This window comes from Nothoprocta perdicaria, unplaced genomic scaffold (genome assembly GCF_003342845.1).
Source record: "Nothoprocta perdicaria isolate Ctin4 unplaced genomic scaffold, notPer1 scaffold_65, whole genome shotgun sequence".
NCBI classification, from domain to species: Eukaryota; Metazoa; Chordata; class Aves; order Tinamiformes; family Tinamidae; genus Nothoprocta; species Nothoprocta perdicaria.
The window spans coordinates 3,141,393-3,161,422 of NW_020455921.1; the positions used below are offsets into that span (position 1 = coordinate 3,141,393).

At 35.4% G+C, this 20,030-nt stretch overlaps 1 protein-coding gene across 3 annotated transcripts in view; it reads left to right on the forward strand.

Moving 5' to 3' along the window:
- RB1CC1 (RB1 inducible coiled-coil 1) overlaps nucleotides 1-20,030 on the forward strand; it is a 64,299-nt gene that overhangs the window by 23,845 nt on the left and 20,424 nt on the right. For all 3 annotated transcript variants that reach the window (XM_026050070.1, XM_026050071.1, XM_026050072.1), the window contains 9 exons: nucleotides 3,473-3,675; nucleotides 4,752-5,187; nucleotides 8,852-9,022; nucleotides 11,319-11,503; nucleotides 12,728-12,914; nucleotides 12,995-13,076; nucleotides 13,895-13,956; nucleotides 14,796-14,899; nucleotides 17,145-17,271. In XM_026050070.1, coding sequence (XP_025905855.1) covers nucleotides 3,473-3,675; nucleotides 4,752-5,187; nucleotides 8,852-9,022; nucleotides 11,319-11,503; nucleotides 12,728-12,914; nucleotides 12,995-13,076; nucleotides 13,895-13,956; nucleotides 14,796-14,899; nucleotides 17,145-17,271 — 1,557 coding nt within the window. The remainder of the gene's footprint in view (nucleotides 1-3,472; nucleotides 3,676-4,751; nucleotides 5,188-8,851; nucleotides 9,023-11,318; nucleotides 11,504-12,727; nucleotides 12,915-12,994; nucleotides 13,077-13,894; nucleotides 13,957-14,795; nucleotides 14,900-17,144; nucleotides 17,272-20,030) is intronic.

The window sequence follows — 20,030 nt, forward strand, 5'->3', positions numbered from 1 at the left end:
ACAGACTGAGGTGGAATTAGAATCTCTATTSTGCTGTGCCGGGGGAGGGGTCAGCAATAAGTCCTGAACTGCATGGGAAAATGTCCAAAGAATACAGTCACCAAAATTGACCAAAATTAATGGAATAATTAACTATCTAATGAAGAGGAATTACCATGAAAGCTCTTCAGTATCCATCACAGTGAGGTATTTTAATTACAGGTTTCTTAACTGCTCTAGGTTTTTGGTTTATGTAGTAAAAATGCTGCCTTATTTTGAGGTGTATGAATTGGGAACAATAGCTCTGATGGCATCTTTTGTGGAAGGATTTACTCTGCTATACCATGTACATTTGTACAAATTTAACTTTTGAGTATTCCTTTTGATTGGCCTGAGGTTGGTTGTAGGGTGACTGACTATGAGGAGACCTTTATACACACTGTCAGGTATGTAGCAATAGAGGACTCTGACCTGTTTCCTTTTACCACGGCTTTGGAGAGAATGGAAAGAGCCCTCCATTTCCTGAGAACTTTTGTTCTTTGGAAGTAACTTCAGAGAGATACTTCAGACAAACTGTGCTTCCTATGGTTTCTTTTTCTGAGCAATAGGACAGTACAGACACAGTCTTGAAATTGATGAAAAGCATTTGGATGGATAGAGAAAAAAAACCCTAAATTTTCTATTTTTTAGGTAGTCGCTTATTTTTTCCTTGCTTCTAAATATACATATATATATATAATATACTTTTATATATATTTTATATACAGATAAATACAGATAAAATCTTCCATCTGAGCTTCTGATTAAGTAAAGAAATTAAGAGCCTACTGTTCAATATATAGGCAGACTAAAATTAGCCTGGGTTCATCTAGTCTTGAATTGGCAGTGGTGTTTCTGGAGGTTGCCAGTGGTCCAGGGAAATTGTCAGTGTTCTAGGTATATTGGTTGGTGTGTGTGTGCATTTTAGATGGACATAGCTCTACAATACCATCAGTCTTTACTATATTTTTTTCCTACTGTCTGTAAACTGTTGTGTATCTTTGGGTATTGCTGAAAATACTGTGAGAAATCAGTCTCAGAAACAAGCATTTGCAGACTTTAATTTTCTTTACTGGAGCTGACAACTTTATTGAGAAGTGTTAAAACATATGTTTCATTTGTATGCTTAAAATAATTCAGTTTTTAGACTTGGTTCATTTAGTAAAGAACTGCTTAATTTTTCCCTAGATGCAGACCTACCGATTCTGTGAAATAGAATGATATTGATCTTCTAAACTAGTTCAAGGATTTCTGTCCCAAAATAATGGCTGTAGAAAAGGGAGGAAGGACAAGTCCACTCACATGAAGATGCATTTCAGTGGTGATGGAGCAATAGAAAAGATGTAGTGTGTAGATATCAATTTCTTTCTTAACTGCATTTAAGCTGTATACAAAACTGTTTGTGACCCGTAGCAAATATTCCAAAGGAAGCCAGAAACTTTCAGCATTTGATTCTAAATTGACTTATAGCTCTCATGTTTGGAACGCATGGATTACAGAATTGACTTAGAGTCTTGTCTTCTATTCCTCTACTGTACTGTTGAATTAAGGAAAAAAACACTGTTCTTCCATCTTCCTGGTACATCCAACAGAAACAGTTATCCATGCAGTCAGAATAGTATCTTATTACTTCACTCTCACTGAGAGAATTAACTTTGGGATGATGATAATACAAAATTCCGTTGTGTTGTGTCTGTTATTTAAGATCTTCCATATCTTGAAGTTACCATGTCACAGCTGATACCGTTTGGCATACTGTGTGTTAGCTTAAAGGTTACCTTGAGAAAAGAGTGTTTGTCATCTTAACATATTACTGCATTAACAAACTTACCTCAAGCTGAAAACAGTTATTTTGAGCTTAATGCTAGTCCGGTTTGAGATGTAAATAGTTCAGAAAAACTTTTTACCTGTCAGTAAACCTTGATACTCACTAGAAGGAACTCCTTAAAAAAAAATGAGGAATAGGTGGACAGTTTTTCGTAAATCTTGCAGTAGTCTTTGTGTTCTTTAAAATTGACCGTATAGATATGTGTGCATACTGATTGTTCATCTGCTGGTAGCTTGGATAAACTGGTAGGAAGGAGGAGTTAGGAAGGAGTGGAATTTTGTTACCACCAAAGATGAGACTAAGGTTTTTTGCTTTTGTTGTTGTTTTTTGTTTTGTTTTAAATCCTCCCCCCCAATTTTCACTTTCTATCAATAAATTCTGAAATTATGAAATGTTTTATTAAAACAATCTGCAGTTTTATGATTTATTTGGGGGGGATAAGCTGTCATTGCTGGACTCTTTAATCTTTCTGTATATGTATGTGTGCTGCTAACCATGTGGTCAGCAGCAAATGCATTTTGTAATATGCTGCTGTTGGGACACTGCCCTGTCACTGTATTTGAATAATTTTAAAATTGAGTGACTTTCAAAGGAAATGTGGTAGTGCTTTCTTGGAGGGAAGGTGACTAAACCATCATACAAGGATCCTCAGGAGAATATTTGCAGTATAGTATATTATTGTAAAGTATTGAGCTGGGAAATTTACCATATGATTTATTTTGTTTTATTTTTGGTGCTTGATAAGAGACTGGAGACCAGTCTCTGTTTTCTTCAAATAGTAAACTTAAAAATATCTATTGTTGTACTTCTATTAGCAGTTAAAGCTTTAGAGTTAACAGCAATAGGGTGCTGGCACTAGTTTACTTTTAATAGGATGTGATGCTTGCCTTACCTCACTCTCTGGTTTAATTCTGCCTAGTTGTGCAGTTACAAAATTCTGACCTGTTTCCAGCAGTTATACTTAAGTATAGATTTTTTGTCTTTGTTTAATGGAACAGTTTGTATGGTAGTTTGGAAACAGCAAGTTTTCAGGGTATGTTCTTGAAGACTTGTGGGCGCTTTTCAGTGCTGTTCATCTTGTTGCATCTGGTTTATTAATTGTTGAAAGCCTTCAATTATATCTGCTTTGCCATTACCCTCATGCATCCTTCTCTGCATCTAATGCACCTGCTCCTCAGCTGGGTGATGCTGCTCTGCTTCTCGAGTTTTCACTTGTTTCTTCTTTCTCTCTAATGTACCTCATTTGGCAGCTGCTTCCTTCRGAAGAGTACAAGCATTATTATTCATTTATGTATGCACTGAATTTTTTCATTAGCAGTGTTTAATTTCATAAGGCCTCTTTTGGAATTGCAGCTTTCATCTGCTTTGAGAAAGATTTGTGTCTGTGTGTTTATATTTATTTAGTCTTTTACCTAAGAGTGGAACAAGTTGGGTTATTCTTGTCTTAAATTACACAACTTCTTGGATAGTATGTCTTYTAACACTTTCTATTTTAGCACTGTCATATTTCATTTTCTAAGTATCTCACTTCATGGTGGTAGCAATATAAGATATAAGACTAAAAATCTGTCTACAGTTGTTTCCACTTTCTGATTTTTTTTTTTTTTTTTTTTTCCCCCCCTGCAGGAAATGTACGAGGTTGCTAAGAAGCTCTGCTCCTTTTGTGAAGGTCTTGTACATGACGAGCATCTTCAGCACCAAGGCTGGGCTGCCATAATGGCCAATTTAGAAGATTGTACATACTCTTACCAAAAGTTGCTTTTCAAGTTTGAAAGTGTATATTCAAGCTATTTGCAGTCCATAGATGATATCAAGTTGAAACTTACACAGTAGGTTTGCCATTCAACTTCAACCTCCAAAGTTACTTTATTTTAAAAATATATTTTTTGGCTTGTGTGTCTGCTGTTAGTTTTAATTATTCAAGCATGTAGTTATTGGAATTTTTGCCTTTTTTTTCCCGAGAATGCTATTTGCTCTATAGCAGTCATTTTTTAACTGACACTTTTTGTTGTACTCATTACCACACAGAAGCGTGTATTAAATTATGTAGAAGATAAGCTCATTAATGAACAGCTGTTTAAGAGATGGAGTCCTTCCAAATGTACACTAGGCTTAGCTAGGCAATAAATTCAGACACTAAACAGAATATTTTAAATATTTGCACTTCTAAATTGATGACTTTTTAATTCGTTAAAACATGTTAGGAATGATGATCTATGTTGAGAATAAAGCATGAAGCTTATTTGAAGTTATTTATAYGACAAAATTTATCTTTGTATATGTGTATTTGTAGCCTACAAATTCTGGCTATTACTTCAGAAAAGCCTTTGRTATCTTTCTGGACACTAGTGCTACAGGGTTTTTCTATCTGTAATTTGCCTAATAGAATATAAGTTGTGTTGGCTGCTTAAACAAATAAAGCATGACTATGGATTACCATAAAAGTTGAACTTTTTTTTCCTGTATATACCACTTATATAGAAACTATTGAAACTTCACAAAAGTAAAATCCAAAGAATAACAACCCACTGCTGATAAGCTTTGGTATCCATGTATAATGCAAGTACTTTAAAAAATTGACATGTCTCACTTCTTCAAACTGCTGTTATTTTTTCTTTTTGTGGTATTATAAAGATAAGTGGAATCTGAAGTTTAGAAAGGAGAGCTAAAGTTTTACTAACTTCATTAGCCTTCCTTTAAGGGTGCTGCTACTGACTACAGAATTTTGGAAAATATAATTATTTGATTGATGTACACTTTAATGCAAAAAAGCATATAGGTTATTAAGGACACTTCAGTTTTAAAACATGAAAATACTACTTTAGAAGTGGCTTGCATCTAGACTATTGTGTAATACTAGATTCCACATACTGATGGTTTTTCATTTTTACCCTTTCTAAAAAAGCCTGGGTTCAGCTGTTTCTGTGATGGCCAAGATACCCCTGCTGGAGTGCCTAACAAGACATAGTTACAGAGAGTGTTTAGGAAGACTGGACTCTTCAGCTGAGCGTGGAGGGGCAGAAAGTGAAGAAACTGAGGATGAGAAATCTGCTGAACTGGTGCTTTATTCTGATTTATCTAAAATGAACAATAAATCAGTGTTAGCCTCTTTTTGCAAGTCAGTTGAACGGTCACCTTTGGATGGCACGGATCCTGAAAATGTAAATGAAGAGAAGGAATCCAGTCAAAATGCTACTGTCCGGGACAGTGAAACATCGGTAGAATTGAGAGATGATGATCAGCCTTCCTTCAATGTGTCTCTGTTAGACTGGATAAATGTTCAAGATAGGCCTAATGATGTTGAATCATTGGTCAGAAAATGTTTTGATTCTATGAGCAGGGTAAGTTAACACTTCTTCAATTCATGTTGTATGTTGAGAATTTCCTGTGGAAAGTTGCAGTTTGTTTTTTCCTTCTTAAATTTCTATAACTTAAATTTCTGTAACTTGTTTCTCTGCAAGCTTGGTGAATATAGAGCAAAGCAGGGAGTGCAGAAAAGTATTTTGAGTTCTTGGAGTTTTAAGAATCAGCCTTTTAATAAACTTTATAGTTTCCCAGTGAATGCTCCTTATCATGCGTGTTTCTCACCATCTTTTTGTGCCTGGAAAAGTTGTTCTTTTTGTAGCTTTTAAACAAAGCCAGCTCTGTTGTTTTCRCTGAAATGGAAATTATAGTTGTAATGAAACTGAATATTTTCCAGGATCAAAGTTAATGCTATTTCTATGTTAAAAAAATAATTAAGCTTTTATTAAACTCGAGACAGAATGGTTAGGTTATTTTAATTGGGATATTGTTTTGCATATATGATATATAAAACAACATATACTTTTTTAAATATATACAAACTCGTGCAGAAAGATTTGGAACAGCTCAACACTAGTTCATATTTCTGCTGCTAGCAGAGTGCAATATTGCTCACTTTTTCTTTMTGAATTTCTTCTATTTTCACCATTATATCTTAAAACCACAAAAAAAACCCTATAGTTTTTCCTTGTGATTTCTTGCTTGCTTGATCATTTATCCCTTAAGCTGTTACTCTTAAAACTGACTGATCCGATTTTGCATATTTTTGATTCTATATTACTACAATCTAATCTTTGAAACGAGAATAAAATTTTTGTCTTGAGCAGTTTATTTCCACCTCAAGACAGTCTTACTTTCATCATTTCTAGMCTGCAATGCTAGATAGGCATCGTGATGTAGACTGCATCAACAAGCAGTCAGCTTCCTGTGCTGATGGTTATTTTTTCTTAAAAATTTTTTTGGATTCCATCTCAAAAGTAGTTCCCAAATTGGATTAAATATTGAGACAGCTCAGTGTTAGGCAGGCTTCAATTCTAATAGTGGAGAAAAGACTCAATGGATGAGTGCACTGAAGGTGGTGGGGATCTCTTCAGTAAAAATAGCAGCATTTGGTTCCATAGGTGAAGGGCTTCCTAACGACTGAAGCCTCGTACAGTCCTCTGCTGTGTTGGCCTGTAGCACTTCACAGTCATCTTTACCAGTTTAGAACTGGGTTGACAAAYGGCAGGGGTGCAGTTGGAGGGGGAGTACATTCCCTTTGTGCATATTGGTCATCKGGGACAGTGGAACTCTGAGAATCAGTCTTTTAAGAGGCAAGTGCTAACCAACTGTTTCCATGTATTCTAGCAATTCTAAGGATACAAATATGGGAAAAAAAGAAGACTTTTGACAAATTAAATCCTTGTATCTTTCGTGATCAATTTGGAATCTCTAGCATATGCCACACATTTTAGAGAGTATATTTTATAATCATGTGCTTTTCTGTCCTTGCCTTTGATTCAAGACCACTCAGAAACCTTTTGTCTCAACTACTGTAATTATTTTTGCAATTTGAGTTGCTGTTTCTAGAGGAAAAAAAAATCTGGTTCTTCCTATTAAAGTAAAATTTGGTTGTTTTAAAACAGAAACAAGGTGGGGAGGAAGTTCTCTAATTTAGTTGGATGAGTCTGACCACAGCCAGAACTWCTCCAGGCRGTTGCTCAGTCTTGGATCTATTTCRTTCGCACTGTCTGCAGCCCTCRTTGCCTCCGATTTCCACTGTCCCCTAGCCAAAAAGGAAAAAATAGTCCTCCTTAAGAAAGCATTTAATGTGCTGCTAGGCTTCTGGCTTTCTTAGTCTTTAAGTGATTCCACAGTCTACAAAATGAAGCTCCTGCTCGCAGAAAGTAAGGCTGCAGCACATGTAGTGGCCGAGTAGGAGATGTCCCGAGATGGCTTCCAAGATACTGCTGTAGGTACTTGAATAGAAGAATAGACAAARAGAGTTTTGAGGACAAGGAGAACAATTATTATCCAGCAGTGAGTAGAGGTACTGATGTGATCAAGTCAAAAACATGGCACAAAGAATGGACAAAGGAAATAAACTGCAGAGGGGAAGAAGAGGAATAAGTTTTCTCTGGTTGCTTTTTTATTTAAAAAAAGAATTCCTCGCTTGCATATGTTATTTATTTTCCCATGCAAAAAAGAATCCAGGTTGACCCAACAGACACATAATCCTGAGCAGAGTGTCAATGAAAATGAATCTGTGTTAGAGCAGTCTGGATGAATCCAGAAAWGGTGTCAATCACTGGTTCTCGAAGTTGGTTTGCTTGAGCCTGCTTGTCAGATACTGAAGAATAGCCCTTGTGTCTCAGTTTTAAGAAAGCTTTGAAATACCCTGTCACTTTATTTATCCTGGGTTTATTATCAGTGTTTTTACACTTCCCCTTACTGGTTTCCCCACACACATACTTGAAGCACTTGAAAGACCCATTCTTGGTAACCGCTCTTTAAGTTGTTCCGTTTCTCCACTTGTTGAATTCAGTAGCGTATTTCTAGAATCAAGAAGYGATGAAAGAAAGCTTTAATACAAGTAGATTAGAGAAAGCAGTGTTGTTATTCACATTGAGGAAGATAATTAAGTTGTTTCTTTGATGTTTAGTTTGCGTGTGTTCAGGGGTGTCAGTGAAATGGTAGAAACGCTCTGTGGTGACAAAAGAGCCGGGATTTGGACTATTCTGCATGGCCCCACGGGGCAGTGTCTTTTTCACCAGGTTCTCACATACCAGATGGTGTTCAGAAGCCATTTGRGATAAATATGTTCATCTCCTGTTAATGCCTAATGACGTTAAGTGTTCCTAACTACCTTATTCCATGTTTAAATTTAACTCTGTCATATTGTCTTTTTTTCCTTTTTTCTTTTTTWCCTCCTTAACTAAATAAATTAAGACTATTTTATTGTTCTTGTAGTAGAACTTGAAGACTTATCCTCAATATCTGTTGATTTTAATAATAGCCTCTTAATATTCCAACATTATCTTTTCTGAATAAAGGGCTGTAATGGAATATGTTAAAAAAACTTTTAATTTTTAAAAAATGTAATGGCAAAATATTTGGAAAATGTATAGCAATCATATCTTTCTATRGCTTGCTTTCTAGTTGTCTAGAACTGCTCTGATTATCTAAGGAGCTATCAATTAAAAGTATTCTCTAGAGAGAGGCTAATAGGTCTCCTATTTTTTCTCTCTGCTTTCTGTTACACTTTCCATTAAGACCAGTGGAGACTGGGTTGATTTGCTTTAACAAGATCCTTCTTTTCTTACCCCTACATTTTATTTTTCTGCTTTCAAGAACTTGATTCTATGCTCTGCTCATCCAGAAGACTTTAAAGAAATTCAGGTGATAATATAAAATCCAGAGACTAATTAAATTTTGAAATTTAAGAAGTTTTAAAATTTTGAAACAGAAAAAGATGTAAGCATACATAGGATTCAAATGCAAATTCTAGTAAAGATGATAAGAAAAACTACAGAACTATACTATAAAAATATTAAGGCTATAAAAATTCATTTTGCTCTTTCAGTAGGCTAAGTGCTAATAAAAGCTTCCTTGTAGAACTTTAAAAATGAGTTTCAGCTTGATACATGTGCAGTGTTAGGTGTTCTGCTTAAAATAAAAAATAAGGATATACCTCTCTCTCTTTTTTCTTTTCCTTCCTTTTAGCTTGATCCAAGGATAATCCAACCCTTTTTGGCAGAATGTCGGCAAACTATCGCCAAACTAGATAATCAGAATATGAAGGCTATTAAAGGTCTTGAGGATAGGCTCTATGCTTTGGACCAGATGATAGCGAGCTGCAGCAGACTGGTAAACGAACAGAAAGAACTTGCTCAGGTAATACATGTATGGGTGATGGATTTGTACATGCATGTATGCTGTAGAAGATTTCTATTTAAAAAAAAWTCATTAATATTTAACTTTAAAACCTTGGGATTTGCTGTATCTTTTCAGTGCATAACACCAACTATCACGTACTCATTTAAATATTCATTAATTTAAATATTCATTGGGCATTAGAACAGCCCCAAAAGTTAGAATTAATGATAGATAGTGCTAGATCTTAAATATTTCATCATAGGGCTTATTTTCATKTTATTCTATATATATCTTTGTATATAATTATGCTAAATATATGTATATGTGTTTATGCATATAAGAGAAGCAAAGTAAAAAAAAAAAAAAACTTTCACATGTAATGCCTTAGACTAGAAATAAGAGTAAATGCATTATATCCAGAGCTCTCAACTGCTGTATATTTTTATAATTTTTTTCATCAAGGTTGCCTTGGGTATAAATATGGAAAAATATTTAACTCTTCAGTCAAGCAATGTGAAACAGCAGTATAAAATTTCTGATTTGAGACGCCTCAATATCCAATATAGTTTCTTGTTTATTTTTGTAGAATTTTTTCTTAGAGTAAGAATCAGTTCAAATATGGTGAAGCAAAAACAATTCTAGTACCTCAAAAAAGCAATGAATACTTCAGAGTTGGGAAGAATTAATCATACTTATTTCTGTTCTTTATTACATAAAAAKAGACTATATGGTACTTATCTTTTGGAAGAAAACAGATATCCATGTGTATGGCATGGTAGAGGGAAWGTGTAGCAAGAACAATTTGTATAATTAATATTATTTTACTTRTATAATACAACCTTGTAGCTTGTTCTGTCCTTCAGTCTTTTTGCTGACACATAGTCACACAGGTCTGACACATGTTCTTAGTGCTTCAAAGCGCAGACAACTTTGTCCCCTTTATGTGCCTACAAACCAGTTGTCCCGAGTCTGTCTGTCTCTGCTAGTTCATCCAGGCTCACTAAATGTAAAGCAGAAACAAAAGGAGAAAGTCCTTAATAGAAGGCAAGGATGATGCATGAAACTGGTGTCGTGCCAGGATGGCATGTTTGTGTGACAGACAGTGTTCAGGACTAATTTGCTGGTTTACTTTTAGTGTGCTGTCTCTTTCTGAGCCAGGACTAATTCCAGGATCAAATAAATACATCCAGGCATTTGGTGAGCTTCTCCAGTCCTTAATCCTCTTTCTTGGTAATATTATTTAGCTGTCGTGTAGCTCTATGCAGTTTGCATAGAGCAGTTTGCCTGTTGCCAATTCTTCTCTTTTACTGAGCAGGGCCTGCTCAGTATTCAGGGGATCAGGAGAAGAGATATTTTGCTTTTGGTCCAGGTGGTCCTTGATTAGGGTGGCTCGAGTACCCTGTGAGGTTAGATAGGAGACCTATCTAACCAAATAAGTTTTATTTCAGTATTTAAAATTCCAAGATCAAATTTCAGCAGGTAAAATACTGTTGACAGGAATGTCCAGATTTCTTTTGAATATCTCCAAATCTCCAAGGATGAAGCATACAACCTGCATATGGACAAGCTAAGGCTAAGGAACTATATTTTTGGAAAGATTAAGGGCAACTGAAAATGCGTGCTTCTACTGGAACATATTTGACATATTTAAATATTAACACATGCAATAATAATTATTTGGTATGTCATTCTTCATACGTTCTTCACTAGTGAAGTTCAGTAATTTATGTTACTTCTTGGATGACTGAAAACTAATATTTCCTAACGTTTATGTATTTCCTAATCAATGGATAATTGAATTAAGGTTATGTCTGAGTTCACACATAGATACTTTTGAGAATGATGGGAGAAAATTAGCTTCACACCTCAATTTCCAAAGCAGTGCTGAATTTGCTGTAAGTTGATGCAAGTTTTGTTTATGCCAGAAGACAACAAGCTGTTTTTTTTAGCAGAAACTAGAATGTTGATTGATCATTTTATTCCCAGTAGCTACTTTCTCATACAACATCAACTTTATAATTTCATTTATGTTAGCTATTTTTTAAAGTTATTATGTGGTGATGGTMATTTTTTTGAGAAGAGGATTTCGGGTAAGGTTTATTTAGAGCAGATAAAGACTGAGAAAAGGAACTTTGGCACTTGACTATGTGTAGCATTCTGTTATATTCCAGAATAGTTAAAGGAAGTTTTATTAAGTTCTCTCCCATTCTTACAGAAGAGATGGGCCACTTGACCATATGAATATAGAATATCTAAAAGATTCAGTGCTTTTTACTTGTCATAAATTTGAGACCAAATGTCTTTTGTCCTCTAGGGATTTTTGGCTAATCAGAAGAGAGCTGAAAACTTGAAAGATCCTTCTGTGCTGCCTGATTTGTGTTTGAGTCATGCAAATCAGCTGATGATTATGTTAACTAATCATAGAAAACTATTGGATATTAAGCAGAAATGTACCACTGCCAAACAGGAGCTTGCAAATAATCTGCAAGTCAGACTAAAGTAAGTTGCAACTTTTCAACTTTGTATTGTAAGTTCCACTTAGATTGAGAGTGTTTAAAYAAAAGAGCTATGAAGAAGACTTTAGCAATGTATACATTTTCTTTTTTAACATAAAGGAAAATAAAAGCTACATAATTCAGTTTGTGTAGTTCGTTTTAAGTGTGAAACAAAATAGAAATTTCTTCTACAGTTTTTAACAATCTTCACATCAGTAAAACCATATACAGGAGCCTGCGTCTCCCCTTCTGCACACATCAGCCTCCCAAGCCACCACTCTTATTTAAAATTTGACTGGCAATTGTACTGATGATTGCAAAAGAGTGTAATGAATGTAAGTAAAATGCTGTTGAATAACTTATACAGAATGCAGAAAAAAAGTATCTTGTGGCTTTCTTGCAATTTATGAAGAATTGCTATATCTAGCAAAACTATAAATGGCACCTAGCAAAAATAAAGGCTTTTTCATGTTACATAATTTTTGTATGAYATGGATGGTCATACAATTCATGTATGTATGTATGGTTTGTATTAATGCGAAATGAAGGATATTTTTTCCTGTATCTAGTCCTTAAACATTTAGTTAATCTGCTATGTCACATGCAGGGAAAAAAACTTTAATTATTAATTTTCTGGAAAAAATATTTTTTACTGTACCAGCTAATAATTACATTTTACAAGGTCATGAAAGATACAGTTATTCGAAATGGAAATTTGTATGTATTCTGTTATTTGTAGTGAGGGAGTAAATGGTGACAATTCATTATTCATTTATTTAACTTCTGGTTTCTGTGATAGTGACCTCACCCTTAATAATTCTTGGTAATGCTTTTCAGTAAGTGYTTTTAAGGCTTATAAATAAAGAATAATGTTTTTCGCGCTCTTGACATATCATTTTTTTTAATCCCTGTGTGGAGAAGGCTGTAATATCATGCCGCCTAAGGTTGTGTATGCTAAGAGCATTGCTTGTCAAAACCAAAGCTGACCTCATAGGATGATAACATTCATTTTTGAACACTAAGTAGACATCTTTCTAGAAAAGGTTAYGAGGGAGCTGTAGGGCAGCTATTGAATTGTGAATTACTTGGTGTTTSCAAATATATCGTTGTCCCGTGTAAAACAATGTCATTATTCAGTTGATTAAGGTGTGCTGCTAATGATGATGAAATTTAAATGTAGAAGAGATGCCTAAGTTCTTATATTCTAATGTGTAACCTACTTTTATAGGTGGTGTTGTTTTGTAATGCTTCACGCCGACCAAGATGGAGAGAAACTACAAGCTTTGCTTCGTCTTGTAACAGAGCTATTAGAAAGGGTCAAGGTCGTAGAGGCTCTCAGTACTGTTCCTCAGATGTACTGTCTAGCTGTTGTTGAGGTTGTAAGGAGAAAAATGTTCATAAAACACTACAGGGAGGTAAGTAAGAAACTTTTTGAGACCAAACCTTTATCAGTATAGAAATCAGTAACTAAATATTTACGTTTTGCCTTCTGTAGTGGGCAGGAGCTTTAATAAAAGATGGGAAACATCTATATGAAGCTGAAAAGGCAAAAAGGGAATCTTTTGGTAAACTGTTCAGTAAGTATTTTCTGTTCTGTAAAATCAGTAATAACTATGATTTCTCTCTCTGTATTTAAAGTACCTGTATGATACTTGGTTTTGCTACTTGGAATAGGGAACACCAATAGCATGCCAAACAGTGCTAGTACAAATAATATTTTTTTTAAGTCATGTTACAATCAAATTAGTACATTTTTTCCATACATTTATCCAAAATGCCATGAAAACTCTAAGTGCTTGTGGTAGATTAGACCCCAATGTCATTGCACTTGGAGACAATTTCTGCTTAGATGTGTTCTGTGATATTTACTGTTCTCTAAGTAACACTTTTGAAAGTGTTATTAAATATTGGAATACTAGAGCAAATACCTCTGTAATTCCTCTAAACAAAAAGAAGAGCTATGTCTGAAATGCTGACTGTAGGTAAAAATAAAATAAAGCCTGAAGTTGCAAATAAATCTTGTTTTCCTTTTTCTAAAGTAGTTTCTCTAATCTACTAAAATAAGAGAATTGAGCAAAAGAGTATTAGGAGACACTGGAGAAGAATTAGCAGAACTGCAAAGAAGAAAAATTGAAAATAGCTATATTTTAGTGATGGAGATGAACATTATCAAATAGAAGGCTTGAATAGGTGGGAAGATTCTTTCATGTTTTTTTTTTTGGTTGAAGTTCTGAGGTCAATTCCAATTTTTTTTTGGCAATGGAGAATGTCATGCTTGGTAGTGTTCTCAGATCTAGAATAGCTGTTTAACTGCAGTAGCTGAATTACTTTCCATTGAGGCATTGTTTGAATGTTGCCTTTATTTATTCTAAGTAGCTGATTTTTCTTTGCGCAGGGAAGTCTTTTTTAAGGAATCGTTTGTTTAGAGGACTTGACTCCTGGCCTCCATCCTTCTGCGTATGTACTCAATATCTTTCTATGTTCTATGACCTATATTAAAATTGGTTCCTAACTTGCTATGTGGTAGATAGGAGAGGAAGTGCTGAGTTGATACKGCTTTTAATAAGGTGGCTGTAGTATTGAATAGAAAATTCAGTCACAGGAGAAGAGGCCCAGAGGGATAATCTGATTCTCACCCATAAAATTAAGTAGTAAAAGGAAGTAAAAGGTTTCCATGTTTTCCTGTAATTGTTGGATGAATGGAACAGTTTTCATCTGTCTAATGTGAGAGGCAGCTAATGTGAAAAAGCATAGCTGTAATCAAGCATTGTCCATTAACTTGGATTTGACACAGTTTGTTTAATTCAAATAGCATCTYTCCTTGATTCTGATATGACCTCACTTTTCCTCACTTGTTTGACCTCTTCAGGTTCTCCTTTGCTGTGTTTTTGAAAGGGTTTTTCGGGGGAAAAAAAGAATGCTATTTTAGTATTTTAACTGTTGATATTTGATTTTAGAATTTTAAATACTGAACAAAATACTTAGCTGATTACTTATTAGCACCCTAAATAATCTACCGTCACATCTCTTTTACCCTAACTGTTTATGTAAAGGAAGCTTAGTAATGAGAAGGAAATACAGCTGTCCAGAGGCATTATTGACAGACTTAAAGACTAAAAATATGAACGGATTTTAATATTTTTTGTTGAGATTTAAAAGGAGAAAAAAATCTTTCAAGAGAGATGAGAGTTTAACTGCAAATTCTATTTAATGAATTAAGTTTTTTTTTTTTTTTAAACCCTTTTTTTAGTCATCTTGACTTTACAACTACATGCAAATTATTTTCTTTGATACAGACACGGAAACCTCGCCGGTTTGACAGTGAGCTTCCTGATATCTCATTAAGCGACTTGCAGTTTCTGCAGTCTTTTTGTCCTTCAGAAGTGCAACCATTACTCAGGTAAATCATCTTTCTAACTTTGTATGGTATGGGATTTGTTGCCCTTTCTGTCCAGCACCTGCGCCTTCAACTCTCTCATTGCACATAAGTGACAAAGATACTTTCTAAAGTGACACCATGAGCAGTGCTCTCCACTGACTTACTCTACATACTCATGTTACCTTTGGACTTCGAGTGTTCAAAGTCAAATGATTTGAACACACATATTCCCAGTGGGTTCTGCATTGAGGTGCAGAGGATGTTGGACATTCAGAACTTTCCTCTGCCTTCCAGCTAAAACTAAAAAATCTTGTCAGTTTTAGACTAAAATAAACTCCTTGTTTCTTTGTCAGATCAGAATTGTTAGTGGTATTCTGAGGCAAATATATCATGTTAAGCTAATGAAATATAATAGAGAATGCCCATATATAATTATTACTCCCCCTTTGTCAGAGTTACACTACTGAAAGATGGATTCTCTTAAGTGTCTCTGCTGTCTAGAGGAATTCATCATTTCAAGCAAAAGGTCTGTTTGTGTGTTTGTTACCTCCTACAGTGAGACAGGCACGCACATGTAGGGAGGAAAGCTACAGTTTCATATCACAGGCAAGTGAGTTGACAGTTTCTGATGTATGACTTAGAGATATCTTTCTGTAAAAGCTATCAGCAAAGCTTCAAAACTTCAACCTGTAGAAATGAGAAATGCCTTTAGCCTGTAGAAATGAAAAGTATCAAACCAGATAATCAGTMAGAAATATGAGGGAGCAAAGTTCTGTCTAGGAGAAAATCCTTCCATCTGTTTTAGCAGTGTCATGTGTTGCTTATATCCATTACTCCTCAGCTAGAAGGGATCTACAGTTAGATTTGATCAGATTCTACTTCGCAGCCCCAGGCTACAAAGAGGAAGGTGTAAATCTGAATCCACTGATAGTCTGCTATCAGCTTTCAGATTTGCCAACTGTGTCAACTTGATCCCCCTTTCTGTTAGGCACTGTGGGAGCTGAATTCACTGTTTACCACTGTTCTGTACTGGTGTTCAGTTGTTTATTTCAGGGTTGCTCGCAATCCTTTTGATATTATGGCTGCTGGCATTAACAATAAATATGATGGGTTTAGTGTGTAGAACAGCAGATTTGTCTAGATCATGATACAGGTGATATATCTCAATTTCTCTTGTTATGTTCTTAGTCTTGCTCCTCAGTGATTTGCAGTTAAAATGCAAGCTACTGTGCCATGTCGTTAAGGTTTACTGGATTTACGGGTTTGTGAGAAGTTTAGAGCATTTATGGGCAAGCTCCAACTGAGTTCAGGGATAACTTTGCCTTGTTGTTGTCAGAAGATCAGTCAGAAAACAAACTGGTCCTAATGCAGTGACATCTCTTTCCACTTGATGGCAATAGAGGTGGGATTATGTCAGGTGCATCCTGCTTTCTGTGCTCAGGATTATATCTGATGGAAGTGTTGTTGATGGCGATGGACTTTGATGGCAGTGGGCATAGCTGTCAAGCACCTTTGGTAAACACTGACCTTAAGACCAAACTTTAGAGTAGTGCTCCCTCTCTTTGCTATTTTGAAATACAACAAATTATAATCTGCTTTTATTATACTGAAAATCTAAACAAATCTAAAAAAAGCTTTACAAAATCTTGATTTATCAGTTTAAATTGAAAAAGTTTGGAAATACAGGCATCTCARGAAAATGCTCTTATAATCTAGAGGATAATAAAATTTATAGTTGAATGATTGTAACACACCAATATCATTCCAATCACAACAGATTAATCTTTATTTTAATTTAGAACACCTATTATTAAAGTAGAATAATAAAGAATTAATAGCAACTCCAAAAGAGCTGGCGAGAATCCAGGAGGAAAGAATCCAGTCATTAGTGAACATAAGTGCTTCAGTTAGAGATTTAATAGCTAGAAATACTCTTCTGTTGCTGTTGTTTTAACTCAAGGTAATTCCAGTAAATACTCTTCTCAGAAGGAAAGACACCTAGATATTGCTTCCCCATTACTATGTTTATGTATTAAATCATTATGTACTCCTTAAAAGTGCCGAAGCTCTTAGTTAAAATACAAATACCAGATGTTTTGCAGGGGGGAGTTGTTCCTGGTAAAACAGATACAATGAAGAAGATAAAGGATAAATGYTACACAGTGAGAAGCCTAGTCTTGTTGGAATATAGACATAGCAATTTAATATATTTGAGTGTTAGGTATTATAATGTTGGGGGAAAAAATAATCCTGTACTGTTTTTAAGGGTTCCCATACTTTGTGACTTTGAACCTCTTCACCAGCATGTACATGCTCTGCATAACCTGGTAAAAGCAGCACAGAGTTTGGATGAAATGTCGCAAACCATTACAGACCTGCTGAATGAACAAAAGGTATTTTTTTTTCTTTATTAAGATTTCAAAGAAGTAGAATACCGTTTTAACAACCTCTACAGAAAAAAAAATGTTTGGATTGAGTTTCATTTAATATTTCTGCTTTCTGGGTGTGGGTGTGAAATTTGACACTTTGGAGGATGCAGAGTTTGGATTACAGAGATTCTTTTGAAATTCAGTTATATTTAGTAATAATGGAACATATAACAGGGAATATGTCTTGTTCAGTCTGGGCCTCCTCCCATCTTAATGCTCTGAAAGACCATCTAAAAATGGTTCAGACTTGTTTATCCAAGAAATCTTTATTGATATCTGGCTTCACATTAAAAAAAAAATGCAAGCTATAAATGCCAAATCAGGAGAATCTCTTCTTTACCCTCTTCTCATGTGTTGTGTTTTGACCAGTTAGGATTTTTGGCTGACTCCCGAAATGTCAGATACTTAGACAGTTTTTGATAATTGTCTCTTTCCGTAAATTACATTGCACAGAACTTGGCCACTCATGATGTCAGCTAAAAATGACCGTCTCCATATGTCATCTCAGTGATTTTATTTGAATTTTTTTGAATTGAGCCAAGTAGGAAAGGTTGGAAAAGTTKTTCTCCTCMAAGATGATGTTCTTTCGTCAAGTAGTAATAAGAAATTAGTTGTTCTTCTCTGCACCACTTCTGTAAGTGGTATAGGTTTTTTTTTTTAAATACAAGTTTTTTTGCTCAAGTCTGCTCTGCTTCTCACAGAATTGAAAGGGGGTGGTACAGACTTGAAGCCTGGCTGATAGCTGATACAGTAGCTGTACTGTAGCTGCCCGAGGGGACCCTGCAGCCCCAGCCTCCCTCTCCATCCTGGTGGTAGCAGCAGTCCAGTTCTCTGGTTTGGACTGACAGCAATTCAGCTTCTGTGGCAGAGGCAGGCAGGGTGGTGGTGGAGGCTTTTTGCTCTGTTTGGTTGTTGTTCAGCTCCATGGGGAAGGAGAAGAAAGCTGAGGCTGTAGGGAAATGAGCAAAGAGCAAGTCAGGCAGGAGATGGAGAACTTGGTTCCTATACAACTGTGGAGGYGGCCCATCTAACATCCTGTGCGGATGATGCTAGGAATTTTTTAGCATACTCTTAACTCTTTACTTCAGCTTTCTGGTTCATAGGACATTAATTTTATAATTATATTATTAATATATATATATAAATAATATATAATATTATTTATATGACTTTAAAATTATATCAAATTAATTAAAGAACAGTAACTTCATATTTACTTGTTGTTTCTTTGGAATTTGTTTTCCTTTTTAATACTTCCTACTTATTCTGTTTGCTTTAGTAGTCTCACACCAAAGCAAGTGCGTTGCCCTCTCATTTCATAACAAAGTTTAAGCAGCTCAGCGGTTGGACTAAAGACATCCAGGGGAAAGTTAGTGGCATGGGAGTAATGTAAGATGATTAAGGTGTTTTTTTCTGCCGTTAGTAGGCAATTAAGGCATACAATCCTGTGGCATTAAAAGTTTCCCTTGTAAGAGAAGCTGGCTTTTCAAATGAGATTATGAATTTCATTTCATAATTGATTTCAAGTCAAATTTGAAATCCAGTGCTGTTCCCAATCCTGCAAAGAATTTCCCCGTTCCCTGACTCGCTTAACTAGAACAAGGCAACAGCAGTTGAGAACTTGGCTATGACCTCTGCTCCTTCTGGCTCCTTTTCCTTGGTGGTCACAACAACTACAGAGTATGATGCAGGCAAACGTTGTTGCCTGTAGATTGTCCATACAGAGGCAGGCGTGCCAGGCACCAGCCTCTGAGGAAAAGAGGCAACAGCAAAAAGTCTTCCACATAGTTTCGGCTCCTCAAAATGTGAGGTTTTACTCCTCACTAGGTAGTAATCTAAATGGAGCCTCTGCTCCCAACAACCACCGCAGAGCTGTGCGGTTCGTTATCGCCCCTAGCTGAGAGGGAACCACACGCAGTGGAGAGTTGCAGCACACAGGGATGGTCTCTTTCTTAGCGAGCTATGCCCTTATTCTCTGCCTTCTGATATCATCTTGGAAGGATGCCTTACCAGAAAATGGATAGCATCTTTTCTTTGTGTATGGCTCTTTGTATGAYTGCCATATATTCAGTCTTTGAAGTGTTTTTTTTCTGTGTGCTTATTAACATCTGTGATGCTATCTTGTGTTACTGTTARAGAAAGGTCTGGTTTATCAATGTTAAATGTTTGCCACTTAAAGCATATGCTTTCTATTCAGGCACTTATCAGTGCACACTATGTATGTCCTTCAACATTTTCTTTTCTAAGTTCTCTTAGACAAATAACAAGCTGATATTTAACCCAAGAGGAACATATTTAAACATGAACTAATATTACCTTTATTAAGATGGCATTTCCCTGTAATTTTCCTTTCTGTCCCTTACATGCTCGTTTTTTTTCAGTGACTAAAKATAGTATTTTATACATATAGTTGAATGTTAGAGCTGAAAATGAGCTCCTAAATCTCATTTAAGTATTCTGATAGTCACACTCTGTTCTCACGTATTTTGGGCAGAGAAGGAGAGGATCCCTTTTTGCATACTAGCAATTTGTGAAAACTTAAACAATTAACTTCTATTTTTTTATACATCAGCAATCTGGTATCTGTCCAAAAAAAGTTTTTTTCCTGACTATTTGTCATTCCACTAACTTCATTCTCAAATGAAGTAACTGAGTTCAATGGACAGCAAAAGTTCCTTTCATAAAAAAATAATCTACTAGAGGAGAGTAGGGACTCGAGGAAA